This window comes from Magnolia sinica, chromosome 10, assembly GCF_029962835.1.
Source record: "Magnolia sinica isolate HGM2019 chromosome 10, MsV1, whole genome shotgun sequence".
Classification (NCBI taxonomy): Eukaryota; Viridiplantae; Streptophyta; class Magnoliopsida; order Magnoliales; family Magnoliaceae; genus Magnolia; species Magnolia sinica.
This window is the reverse complement of record NC_080582.1, coordinates 13,742,201-13,757,207: the sequence shown is the minus strand read 5'-3', so window position 1 is coordinate 13,757,207 and position 15,007 is coordinate 13,742,201. Positions and strand designations below refer to the sequence as shown.

The 15,007-nt window shown below is 39.3% G+C and overlaps 1 protein-coding gene across 1 annotated transcript; it reads left to right on the top strand.

Annotated features, from left to right (window-relative positions):
• The first annotated feature begins 3,526 nt into the window (after positions 1–3,526).
• LOC131217358 (uncharacterized) lies at positions 3,527–4,369 on the top strand. The gene is made up of 3 exons (XM_058212272.1): positions 3,527–3,650; positions 3,800–3,975; positions 4,064–4,369. Exons 1-3 carry the CDS (start codon positions 3,527–3,529, stop codon positions 4,274–4,276), a joined length of 513 nt encoding a protein of 170 aa, XP_058068255.1. The 3' UTR covers positions 4,277–4,369.
• Positions 4,370–15,007: the final 10,638 nt, after the last annotated feature.

Here is a 15,007-nt window from a genome sequence, read left to right as displayed (position 1 = left end):
AAAATGAATCATATCCAAAGATCATCTGGACTACACCATAAATAGAGCGAAGATTATGATTTTCATTGTTAAAAAATTCGTAGGGCCCACCATAATGTTTATTTTCCATCTAATCTATTCATAAGGTCATAAAAACCTAAATTACGAGGAAAAAAAATTTTCATGTTGATCAAAAACTTCATGATTATAAAAAGAATTTCAATGGTAGATGTTCAATCCCCACTGCTTTTTGCAGTGTGGTAGTTATATGTCTTATTTTTTGTCTCATGCCTTTAGATAAGCTCGCCATATGGATGGACGGTTTGGATATAACACATACCTCATGATCAGATCTACAGAACTTGTTGATGTATACACCAGCCAATCCACTTCCTTCCACTCGCATTTCCTCTTTACCCAAAGTTGACGTTGACACGTCACAAATTTGGGCGCAAAACTGAAGCTGGGAAGAAACTTTGGGTGCAAAATTTATATGGCCTACCATGTTGTATAGATCTTATCCATGCCTGCCATTCCAATTCTTCAACTCATTTTATGGCACGGGCCTGAAATTAAGGCAGATCTAATGCTCAATTGAACCACACCATATTAAAAAGTGAGAATTGAATGGCTAATGTTGATACTTGCTTGCGAGCCACGAAAATTTTGGATCAAGCTGATTTTTTTTTCCCTCTATCTTGTCCGTATGATCTCATGGGCTAGTCGAATGCCAAATAAACATCAATGCATGCTCTATGAATGCATTAACTTTCAACTGTTGTGGTCCGTTATGACCAATATTTTCATGTGATGTGGTCCATTTGAGTTGTGAATTTGCCTCATTTTCTAATATATGCTCTAAAAAGCTTGTGGAACGAATTGACGGCATAGATATAACATATTCATCATAGTAGGACCTAAATTTATGTGTCTACAAATATTTTGTAAGGTGGGTCCCACGTGGTTGGCCACCCCACCTGATATGTATAACATATATATATATATATATATATATATATATATATATATATATATATATATATATACAATTGTAAAAGATAATGATGACCCATTTGCATTTTACTGGTTTAGGAAAATCAAATAGCCCTTAAAAGAGTGATTTGATACTAATAAAATTTTAAGTTGAAAACACTTTATACCGAAAATTCTAATGTATTAAGGTGTAAACACTTCAGAACTGAAATTTCAAGTGTGAAATATTTATAATGTATAAAGTATATTTACAACACAGAGCTTAAGATAGTAAATCCTACAAAAATTGTTAAATCATGCGAAAAGGACTTAAGCGCATTAAAGTAGGCATGTACTGATGAATTGGATGTCCTCCACCCATCACAGTGGGCCCCAAAATGCACTCTAAATTTTTTAACGGGGACTTATCATCATTCTCTTTCATGTGATCCATTGGATGATCAATTAAGCTGTCTTTTTTTTTTTTTTTTTCTTTTTTTTTCTTTTTTAAGGCTTTTAGGCCATGGGAATGTTGCCAGATGTCTTAAATCTGGTTATTACCGTGCACGACCGGTCGAGGGATTGTCTCGACCGGTCGTGGGAGTTGTACGACCAGTCGTGGCCCTCACGACTCAAAGTCCAGCGAGCCTAGTTTTTTGTTGTCTGAGATGCTCGACCGGTCGAAGGGATACCACGACTAGTCGAGGGGGTCCCTCGACCAGTCGTAGTTACGCAGATTCGTTTCCGAATTTGATGCGGACTGTGAAAATTTGAGTCAATCTTTTGTAAGGTGCGAAAGGAAGTTGCCTAAACTATAAATAGGGGTCCCTAGGGCTTTTCTAGTGATAAAGGAAAATTATTCTAAAGCATTCTAAAGGGTTCTAAGGTTATCAAAAGGGTGTAGCAAGGGTGAGATTTGAGGTTGTTCGAATCGGGTAAGTGCTATCACTTGTAAGTTTCTTTTCATAGTGGATTTCTGTCGCTTTGTGCCGTGGTTTTTTCCCACATAGGTTTTTCACGTTAAAACTTTGTGTTCTTCTGTGATTGCTTGTTACTATTGAATTGTTATCCTATATCTAGATCTGTGTGATTCCGCAGCACAAATCCCCAACAAGTGGTATCAAAGCAATCGTTGGGGCACAGATCTCAATCTGCAGGATTAGTAATAATGGGAAACGACAAGTTTGATATTGAGAAGTACTCGGGAAAAAATAATTTTGAATTATGGAAGGTTAAGATGATTAGCCTGTTAACCAAGCAAGTCGAGATTAAGGCTCTTGAGGAGCGAAAATCTATCATAAAAGATGATGAATGGGAAAACTTTGATAGTAATGCTTTAGCCTTTATCTATTTATGTCTCACAGATGAGGTTCTTTATAATGTTTTGAAGGAGAAAACTGCGGCTAGTTTGTGGTCGAAGTTATCCTCTGAAAATCGCCTACACTTGAAGCTACAGTATTATACCTTCAAGATGGCAAAGGGTGGAGATCTAGAAGCCCATATCAGCAACTTTAATAAATTGATGTGCAAATTGTTGAATATAGAGGAGTGGCCAAAGATGAGGAACAGGCATGTATATTGTTGAATTCTCTTCCTGCATCATATGAGTCTTTCAGGGACACGATGTACACTGCAAATAAAACCCTAAGTGTCGACACCATTATCTTGGCTCTTCAAGGGAAGGCTATGAGAAAGCTTAACGTCGACATGGGGATATCTTCTGAGGCACTGCTTACAATGGGTAGGAATTCTGAACAAGGTACAGGTTCTTCTGATTCTAGATTCAAATCCATGGGCAAGAGCAAAGGAAAGGTAAAGTGCTGGAATTGTAGGAAGGAAGGACATGTGAAGAAGGATTGTGAAAATCCTAAATCTAAGAGAGAAGACTCTGAGGCTTCATACAGAGAGGTCAATGCTGCTACGTCAGATGGATCGAGTAGATGTGATGGTGATGTTTTGTCTGTGTCTTCACTTAGACGGCCATACAATGATCATAAGGACGAATGGATGCTAGACACAGAGGCATCTTTTCACATGACTCCTCATCGGAGTTGGTTCACCAGCTACAGGGAGTGCGATGGTGGAAAGGTATTTATGGGCAATGACATTACCTGTAATGTTGTGGTTGTTGGTTCGGTGCGCATCAGAATATTTGATGGGGTGGAGCGTACCTTAACTGATGTCAGGCACGTTCCTTATTTGAAGCAGAATCTGATTTCTCTTAGTATGCTTGAGGTAAAAGGATGCAAGTACACAGGTATTGATGGTGCTCTTAAAGTGTCGAAGGGGGCACAGGTAATCATGAAAGCACAACCACTCGGTAACTTGTATAGGTTGATCGGGAGCACTTCAAAAGGTGGAGCTGCAGTGGATGTAGTGGATTCCACCTCTGCACATGTGTGGTATGCTGGGCATGACCACATGAGCGGGCAGGGCAGGAAGGCTGAGACGCGCAGACAGGGATACAGAGCAGGTAGAGCAGCCACCTGTGAGAAGAATCACACGGCATGATCGCAGGATATCTACGAGGTAGATGAACGACTCCAATATCGCAGGAGATTCACATTCTATTCAGATGGCTCTAGGTGAGCCTGGTGCTGAGAAGTGTAAGGTGAATATAGGCGATGTGATGGATTTGTTGTACCAGACCGACATATGGGAGCAGGTGGAGCTTCCAATGAGCCGGAGAGTGGTTGGATGTAGGTGGATCTTCAGGAGGATACAACATAGATACAGGGCAAGGTTGGTAGCGAATGGTTATGCTAAGAGAAAAGGGATCGGTTTCTCAGAGATATTCGCGCCGATGGTATAATAGGTGTCTATTAGATCCGTGATTGATGTTGGTTAGCCAATGTGATCTCGAGCTGGAAGGATGGATGTGGAGTTTGCACTTCTGCAAGAGAAAGTGAAGAGCAGATCTACATGAAGAAACCAGAGCGGTTCGAAGTTAAAGGGGCTGAGAAAAGACTTTGCAAGAGGTCGTGGTTCGACCTGTCGCCTAGGCAGTGGTTTGATTACTTCATGGTGAGTCAGGAATTAATGACATATAGATCGCCAATTATGACATGTCTGAAATCAATGTACTGAAGACTCGGTTAAGTGGGACATTCAGGATGAAGGATCGGGGGCTGCAAAGATGGTTCTCGGCGTTGAGACTGAAAGAGGAGTAGGCTTTGGTAATCACAGGAGGAATACCTTGTGTGTAGGTATTGATCAAGGATGTGATGGGCCAGGTAAAGCCGGAGAGCGTTCCCTACGCGTCTCTCCTCAAGTTTTCCTCAGGACATGTCCCAAAACAGATGAGGAAAAGCAGGATATCTCATGAGCCTTATTCGAATGCGGTTGGCAGTGTATGTCATAGTCTGGATTAGACCGGTTATTTCACAGGCAGTCAGTGTTGTGAGCAGATTCATGTCAAACCCCAATAAGCAACATTGGGAAGCGGTGAAATGACTACTTCAATATATTCGAGATACGAAAGACTACGTCTTAACTTTTGAGAAAATAGGGACAAAGTTGGTAGGGTATGTGGATTCCGACTACGCAGGCAGTATAGATTCCAGGAAGTCTATTTAGGATACTCATTTGTACTAGTGGGTGGAGCAATCAGTTGGATGTCGAAGCTTCAGTCCGTGGTGGCTCTTTCCACGACCGAAGCAGAATATATGGTAGTGACGGAAGCGTTTAAAGAAGGTGTTTGGTTCAGAGGCATGATAAATCAGTTGGGGCTTTAGCAGGAGGCCGTGCCGGTTAACTGTGATAGCGAGAGCGCTATCAATTTGGCTAAAAATTTTGTTTATCACTCACGTACTGAACACATTAATGTTCGTCACCACTTTATCCGATAGGTGCTTGAGGAAGGAGGCATTACACTGAAAAAGATTTATACCAGCTTAAATCTAACAGACATGTTCACCAAAGTCGTTCCTACAAAGAAGTTCAAGTTCTGTGCAACTTCTCTGGGCTTGGCGATGGGGTAAAAGAAGGACGAAGTGTGTACGAGAAGCGTTGATTGAAGCTATGATGTAATATAGAAATAAGAGTAGAGGTCAAGAAGATACACGGTTGAAGATTGAAGACATGGTGGAGATTGTTACTAGATATCTAAAATCTGGTTATTACTGTGCACAACCGGTCGAGGGACTGTCTCGATCGGTCGTGAGAGTTGTACGATCAGTCGTGGCCCTCACGACTCAAAGTCCAGCGAGCCTAGTTTTTTGGTGTCCGGGATGCTCGAACGGTCGAATGGATACCACGACCGATCGAGGGGGTCTCTCGACCAGTCGTGGCCATCCTTGAACCAGTCGTAGTTACACAGATTCGTTTTTAAATCTGGTGCGGACTGCGAAAATTTGAGTCAGTCTTTCGCAAGGTGCGAAAGGAAGTTGCCTAAACTATAAATAGGGGTCCCTAGGGCTTTTTTAGTGATAAGGGAAAATTATTCTAAAGTATTCTAAAGGGTTCTAGGGTTATTAAAAGGGTGTAGCAAGGGTGAGATTCGAAGTTGTTTGAATCAGGTAAGTCCTCTCTCTTGTAAGTTTCTTTTCATAGTGGATTTCTGTCGCTTTGTGCCGTGGTTTTTTCCCACAAGGGTTTTCCACGTTAAAACTTTGTATTCTTCTATAATTGCTTGTTACTATTGAATTGCTATCCTAGATCTAGATCTGTGTGATTCCGCAACACAAATCTCCAACAGGGAAAGCATCAAGGGAAGCACATGAAACTGATTGGATGTACCGTACCATTACGGTGGGCCCAACACATCATGAGTGCACCAATCATTGTGTTATGTTATGTATAATAATTTTTTTAGTTGTGAAGACTTTGCCTAGAATTTGAAACATAGCTTGTTGTCAAGTTTTAAATTATAACTAAAAGTTATAATGTGTTTATGGCATACAAAGCCTTTACATGCAAATGTAGGTATCCAAACAATCCCTACAGTTTAATTATTTGTAATCCCCTTACAACTTAAAATTTTTACAAGCATCTAAATGACCTCAAAGAATTGTCACCCTCCCTTTTTTTTCTCACGAGTGTTCAATTAAAGGCATTATCTCATCACACCTCAAAATTCAGAACCTGAGTACGGTGATCATGATCCCTAGTTTTAGGGTATGAACTAATATTTATGCAATTATCTATTATATTAACATTATCATTTATCTAAACCAAACCATAATTACAACTTAATTTTCAAAATAAGCTTTATAATTTTAAATCAAAATCATTTACTCCTACTAAATCTCTTTCATTACTTTCTTCTTTAAGTTTAATATAAATTTTTAATTAAATAAAAATAATATAAATGATTGTGATCTAATGGAAGTATTTATTAAGGTATTTTTCCTCCAGTACTCCACTCTCATCTCGATAACTTGTGAGAGTAATTAATTTGGGTGAACTAGAAGCCCAATAAGATCATATCAACTACCATTGAATTCCAAAATAGGCACCAAACAGAATAGTTCAATAACAGACAAAAGTAAATAGGATATCAACAAAATAACGTCACGAATGTAATTTACGTCAAGATTGTTAGGGATTTGTGCTGCGGAATCACACAGATCTAGATCTAGGATAGCAATCCAATGGCAACAAACACAGATAAGAGAACACAAAGATTTAACGTGGAAAACCTTTGTAGGAAAAAATCGTGGCACAAAGCGACAAATCCACTATAAAATAGAAATTACAAGAGAGAGGACTTACCCGATTCGAACAACCTTAAATCTCACCCTTGCTACTCCCTTTGATAACCCTAGAACCCTTGAATAACTTTTAGAAAGCTTTAAAATACCTTAGAATAGCCCTAGGGATCCCTATTTATAGTTTAAGAAACTCCACTTACGCGCCTCCTTTGGAAAAGTCTGAAAACCACCTCAAATTTACACAGTCTGCGCAGGATCTGCGTAACCTCGACTAGTCGAGCCGAGGCCTCAACTGGTCGAGGGACCCCCTCGACCGGTCGAGCCATCCCCTCGACTGGTCGAGCATCATGGACACCCAAAACACAAGCTCGCTGGACTTTGAGTTGAGCAGGCCTCGATTAATCTAGTGACCCACTTTACCGGTTGAGCCTGCTAAAACAAATTTAAGACATCTGTTCTGACAACAATTTTCACCATGTCTTCAATCTTCAATCATGTAACTCCTTGACCTCTTCTCTTATCTTTGTATCACATCATAGCTTCTCATGCACATTCCATCTTCCTTTTATGTCATCGTCAAGCCTAGAGAAGTTGTACAAAACTTGAACTTCTCTTAAGGAACGATCTTGGTGAGTATATCTGCCGAATCTGAATCCACATACCCAACCAACTTTGTTCCTGTCTTCCCAAAAGTAAAGACGTAGTCTTCTTACCATCTCATTGCTACCCAATATTACTTGCCAAGGTACTTGCTCACAACACTGATAGCCTGTGAAATAACTGATCTAATATAGACCATGACATACACTGTCAACCACATTTGAATAAGGCTTATGAGATATCCTACTTTTCATCATCTATTTTAGGACATGTCCTGAGAAAAACTTGAGGAGAGACGCTTAGGGAACGCTCTCCGGCTTTACATGGTTCATCACCTCCTTGATCAATACCTACACCCAAGGTATTCTACCTGAGAGAACCAAAGCCTACTCTTCTTTCAGTCTCAACGCCGAGAACCATCTTTGCAGCCCCCCGATTCTTCATCCTCAATGTCCCACTTAACCGAGTTTTGAGTACATTGATTTCAAACATGTCATAATTGGCGATATACATGTCATCAATTCTTGACTCACCATGAATCAAACCACTGCCTAGGCGACAGGTCGAACCACGACCTCCTGCAAAGTCTTTTCTCAGCCCCTTTAACTTCAAACCGCTCTGGTTGCTTCATGTATATCTGCTCTTCACTTTCCCTTGGAAAAGTGTAGACTCCACATCTATCCTTCCAGCTCAAGATCACATTGGCCAACCAACGCCAATCACGGATCTAATAGACACTTGTTATACCGTCGTCGTGAATATCTTTAAGAAGTTGATCCTCTCTCTCTCTCTAATCATAACCCTTTGCCACCAACCTCGCCCTGTATCTATGCTATATCATCTTGAAAATCCACCTACATCCAACCGCTCTCCGGCCCACTGGAAGCTCCACTCGCTCCCATATGTCGGTCTGGTACAACAAATCCATCATATTGCCCATAGTCGCCTTCCACTTTTCAGCACCAGGCTCACCTAGAGCCATCAGAATAGAAGACAGATACTCTTGCGATATTGGAGTCGTCCATGTACCTTGTCGATATCTTGTGATCATGCCATGTGATTCTTCTCACAGGTGGCTGCTCCATCTGCTCTGTATCTCCGTCCGCACGTCTCAGCCTTTCTATCCTGCTCGCTCATGTGGCCATGCCCAACATGCCACACACGTGTAGAGGTGGAATCCGCTACAATAATTGGAGCTAGCTCCACATTTTGAAGTGCTCCCGATCAACCTGTACATGTTACCGAGTCGTTGCGCTTTCATGATTACCCATGCCTCCTTAGATACCTTAAGAATACCATCAATACCTGTGTACTTGTATCCTTTTGCCTCAAGCACACCAAGAGAAATCAGATTCTACTTCAAGTCAGGAACGTGCCTGACATCAGTCAAGGTACGCTCCACCCCATCAAACATCTTGATACGCACCGTACCAACAGCCACAACATTACAGGCACGTTCATAGCCCATAAATACTTGTCTACCATCGCACTCCCTGTAGTTGGTGAACCAACTCTGATGAGGAGTCATGTGAAAAGATGCCCCTGTGTCTAGCATCCACTCATCCGTACGATCGTCGTATGGTCGTCAGAGCGAAGACACAGACAAAACATCACCATCACATCTACTCGATCCATCTGATGTGGCATCATTGGCCTCCCTATATGAACCTCAGAATCTTCTCTCTTCGATTTAGAATTTTCACAATCTTTCTTCACATGTCCTTCTTTCCCACAGTTCTAACACTTTACCTTTCCCTTGCCCTTGCCTTTGGATTTGGATTTAGAACCTGAAGAACATGAACCTTGTTCATAATGCCTACCCCTTGTAACTAGTGCATCAATAGATATCCACATATTGACGTTAAGCTTTCTTATAACCTTCCCTTGAAGGGCTAAGATAACAGTGTTGACACTCAGGGTTTTATTCGTCGAGCACATTGTGTCCTTAAATGACTCATAAGATGCCGGGAGAAAATTCAGTAACATATATGCTTGTTCATCATCTTTCATTACTTCCTCTATATCTAGCAATTTGTAAACCAATTTATTAAAGTTGCTGATGTGAGCCTCCAGATCTCCACCCTTTGCTAGCTTGAAGTTATACAATTGCCGCTTCAAGTTTAAGCGGTTTTTAGAGGATTTTTTCGCATAGACATTCTCTAACTTCGCCCATAACTTAGCCGCAGTTTTTTCCCTCATAACGTTATAGAGAACCTCATCCGTGAGACATAAATGGATTGATGATAAAGCCTTCTTATCAAGAGTATTCCACTCATTATCAGTCATAGTAGACTTTCGCTCCTCAAGAGCACCATCTTCACCTTCCTTAATTAACAAACTCATCATCTTGATCTTCCATAACTCAAAATTATTTTTCCCTGAGTACTTCTCAATCTCATACCTAGTGCTTCTCATTATTACTAATCCCTTAGATTCAGATCTGTGCCCCAACCTGTCTCTGATACCACTTGTTGGGGATTTGTGCTGCGAAATCACACAGACCTAGATCTAGGATAGCAATCCAATGGCAACAAGCACACACAAGAGAACACAAAGATTTAACATGGAAAACCCTTATGGGAAAAAATTACGGCACAAAGCGACATAAATCCACTATCAAAAAAAAAATTTACAAGAGAGAGGACTTACCCGATTCAAACAACCTCAAATCTCACCCTTGCTAGTCCCTTTGATAACCTTAGAACCCTTGGAAAATTTTTAGAAAGCTTTATAATACCTTATGATAGCCCTAGGGACCCCTATTTATAGTTTAGGAAACTCCACTTACGCACCTCCTTTGGAAAAGTCCGGAAACTGCCTCAATTTTACATAGTCCGCGCAGGCTCTGCGCAACCTCGACTAGTCAAGTCGAGGCCTCGACCAGTTGAGGGACCTCCTTGACCGGTCGAGCCATCCCCTCGACTAGTTGAGCATCACGGACACCCAAAACACAAGCTCGTTGGACTTTGAGTCGAGCGGGCCTTGACTAGTTTAGCAACCCACTCGACCGGTTGAGTCAGGCCCTCGACCGGTTGAGCCTGTCAAAACAGATTTAAGACATCTATTCTGACAACAAAGATATCATGAATGATGTCACAATACCATAAATGTAATAGTGTATACAATTGTATATCACATCCAAATTTAATTAATAGATTTCCACGAACTCACATAGCTTTAGATGTTAAGAAACTTTCATAAATCAACTATACTCATCTAACCAGTCCAGCGATGCATATACTTAAATTCACCGGTCCACGATCTTGCAGTTAGGAACCTTTTGTATATCAACCATGCTCATTGAATCGTTCTAGTAGGACATACAATAACCAGGATATTGTACAGCTCTAGACGTTAAGAACCTTTTGTAAATCAACCATGCTCACATAATTGGTCCAATGAAATGGAAAATCAACCATGCACGCTAGTGAGCAAATCAACCATACTCAACAATCCAATGGAGAGATAAGATCTTACATGGCTCTAAATCTTAGGAACTTTTCGTAACTCAAACATGCTCACATTACCGGTCCATATCGAAGTGGCAAATAAATTGTGCACATGGGTGAATAAATCAACCATGCTCAACAATCCAATGGAGCGACAAAATCTCACACGATTATAAACGTCAAGAACCTTTAAAAAATCAACCATGCTTACCTAACCAGTCAAGCAAGGCAACAAATCAATTATGCACGTAGGTGAGCAAATCAACCATACATCACTGATTTGTCATCTAACCAAACTTCAAATACAAATATCCACAGTTCTTAATTTTAATTATTCAAATCAAATAATATGTATTTCATGGTGATACAATATAAATCAATTCTCAAGCACTCATAGTGTAATCCAAAATCAAGTTTAAGCACACTATAATCATGATGCATGTAATTTCCATTAATGAACAACTTAACAAAAAATCTATACTCAACAATAATTCGAGAGAGATTAACAATGCAACAATTGTAACAATACAATATTAAAACATAGTACAAGGAAGTAAATAAAAGTCGAAATTTGAAAAGTTATTAATATTTAAGTGATTTAACAAAAGGGTGCTCTAAGGAATTAAATAATGTAAGGAACAAATCAAAAACTCCGGGAATCAAGTAAAGACATTAAAGGAAAGCTCCTGAGTCAAAAGGAAAAAAAATAAAAAAAGAAAAAAAAGGCATTCCTCCAAGCGAAATGGCTAAACCCTAAACAAAAGGGCTAAACCTGAGGCAAAAAATCTAAAATTGAGACAAAAAGATGAACTTAAAAGGAAGTAGTTTCAAATACTTGATTAAGCTAAATTCAAGAAGAAACATTCATATGAGGCCCCTTACTTAGGACCTAAAAAAGAAAATTACAATTTAAGATAAAAGAACAAGAGGAGAAAACCAAAAGTGAGGATCACTTGCCAATCTTATGTTGCCAGCACAGAACCTGTACTCGGCTTACAAACTTGGTATACTTCACCTATTGCTATGAACCTGCTCACTATTCACACAATGCCTCTGTATAAGGTCATCCCCTCGTGCCTAGTCTCTCTAAAATAATGATATACCACCTACAATAGACTTTTCAAGTGTAAAGTAGGCGTTGTTCTCAAGTCTTTATTATAGCAGGATGCTCGTCCCATACGTTGAATGCGTTGGATATGATGGAGACCTCCAAGTTTCTCTAGTTTCAAACATAAATCTCTAGTTGGAAAACTGTCCGAGACAAATCTTGATTGTGGCCTGTTATTCAACAAACCCAATATCACTAATGATCTCTCGACGGTCATGAAGGCGCATTTTAACGGCTTACATCACTTCATGTCTGGCGACATGTGTGCGTTGCCCATATGGAAACTAACCTATAGATTAGAAGTATACTCCATGAGCTTCATATTAGATGGTTTACCTTGGTATTTTAGTGGCCCAATTAACAGATCCCAATATGATGAATGGTTAGATGATGAGTTATAATCAGAGTAATCAGATTGTAGGACTATAATCTTTATATAAGGTAATGTAAGTCAGTTCGATGTATCACATAAGTAAAAAAGATGGGTTTTAGATTATTCCATGGGTAAGGCTTATGCACTGTTAGATTTAGGTATTTTGTATACTAAGCAAGTTCCTTATATCGATTTTTCAATGGTAGTTTAAACATATACATAGGTGACGAACAAGATGAACAAATCGGGTTTTTAAATGGATGTATGTACAAGTAGTTATGAAGATCTTGTAGTCAATTTTTATTGTGATCATGTGGACCAAAAGTGAAGTGACCATTGAATATCTTAATCTAGTAACAAGTAGGCTTTTCAATAGTTGGTTTGACCGAGTATCTGATGATATATGAAGGTGTGAAGTTTATTATAAGGTGTATTCGAATACACATGTGTGTACATACGTGTGTATCTATGTAAGTTTGTCAAAAAATTATATTATCTAAAATACACATGTGAAAGAGCACTTGTGTACTTGTACTTACGTGAAAAAAAAAATAATAAAAATAAAAAAATCAACTTATATATTACACGTCCTCAATGTTGTTTAGAAGTGGATTGTGAGCTATGAGTTTTTTATTTATTTATTTTTATTTATTTATTTTTTTATTTTTTTAAATTATATGAATGGAAAGAGTTTGTGAAAGGGAGGAGAGTGTAGGTCTCTTTTTTAATTATATAAATGGTGAACCGCATGGATCGCGAATATTGAATGCGAACTAGTGATATTCCATGTAAACCACAAATATTAATAGCGGATCGTTGATATTTACTATGGACTGCAAATAATATTAGCAGGCCATTATTAATATCCATGGTCCACAGTGTATATAAGTGGAATTCACTATGGATCGACGATATTAACCAAGGAATGGTGGATACTCTATATTGTATTTCGTCGGGTACTTTTAATGAGCTAATTGATGAGGGTTGCTACCTCAAGTGGGTCCCACCATTTTGTTTTTATTGAATCCACTCCGACCACAAGGTGTGTCACCTCATTTTAAACCTAGGGCCCAAACATCACCCCACATGTGTTTCAATTATACACCTTATGATTGAAAAACAATATATAGGGCAACATTCACCCTCTAAATATTTCCCTTTGTGTGGTCCACTTGAATAATGCATGGGGCTGATGTTTGGACCCTTGGCCTAAGTTTCAGTTTGTTATCGATTGGTTGCAGTGAATTTTACATAATAATAATAACAACATTAGGTCATGTAAACATAAAGAGGAGACATATCTCTCCAACCTCTTTCCCTTCTTGCAGTCGACCTAAATCACTAGTCACCCTCATATATATTTTTTCCCACATGCATAGTGAAGTAGTATACATATAATGGTTGAAGTGGATATAAAATAAAGATATCAAGGTGGGCTCCACAGTAAGGACCCCACCATCTTGGGTAAGGTAGGGACCGCACCTAATCTATCCCCTTAGGTGTACAACATAACTTTTCTTGGGAACCAACCCTTTATTTTATAGGGGATCCACCGTGATGTTTATGTGAGATCCACTCCGGCCATTATATATGTAATCCTATCTTATGTCAATGGCCAAAATCTCGGGATGATCCGTGATTCATGTGGCCACGCTAGGGAAACAATCACCAGAGACATGTACCCTTGATATATATAGGGCACACCATCATGATTAGTTAAAATCCACTCCAACCATTATATACCAAACCAAAATTAAAGCCTAGGGCCGAAATAGTAGGTCCATCCATTATTTATATGATCCACACAAAGGGAAACAATTTGGATGGTAAGCATTACCCTATACACCTTTTCCATTTGTGTGATCCACCTGAAACACGGATAGGACTGACTTCTGATACCTAGGCCTAACATGGGGTGACACAGCTTGTGGTCGGGTGGATTTTGTATAAACACCATAGTGGGACCCACCCAATTGGCAAATCCTTTTAGGCAATGGTGAAATAGCTTTCCCTCTCTACCTTCTGCCAAAAGTTTAATTCTAGCGGGTCATGGCAGGTTAATGGTTTTTTTGGATGCCTTAGCCTAAGATTGGACCGATTTGAAAATGAGCTTGAAACTTAAGTCTAATCCTAACCCTAGGTTTGATACTCCATCCCAAGCCCGAAATCCTGATGGGGCTAGCTTGGCCCATTGGCACCCCTAAAAACATGACTGGAAATTTCATATTTAGATTTCGATTCTGCATTGACTACTTGGAAATTTTATATTTGGATTTCGATTTAGAATATTTGACTACTTCAACACCAAGATCTCGCAAGCAGTCGATGTTGGAAAAGCTAAATGGTCCCACCATATTTTATCTATGTTGTCCAATCTTTTTTTTCTTTTTTCTTTTTTTTCATCATTATTTTAAGGCATGAACCCTAAAATGAGGTAGATCCAAATCTTTGGTGGACTACACCACGGAAAAAAGTGATGATTGAACACCCAGCGTTGAAACATGTCTAGGACCCACTGCAATTTTTATTTGCCATCCAACCTGCTGATTATGTAACACGCTTGAATGAAGGAAAAACAAAAATATCAGCTTGATCCAAAACTTCCATGGCGCCCATGAAGATTTTAATGGTGCGCGTTCAATCACCACTGTTTCCTCTGGTGCAGCCCACTTGAGATTTGGGTCTACCTCTTTTTTGTTTTTGTTTTTGTTTCAATGTATTACTTGTATTTTGCATGAATTTAATATTTATTAACTACTATAGTAAATAGTAAATGTCAATAGAAATTAATGTAGGATCTTGACTCGGAAAATGAGGCATACCAAGTATGCCCCCATGATGTGTGCACTATATCCATACCGTCCATCTATTTTTT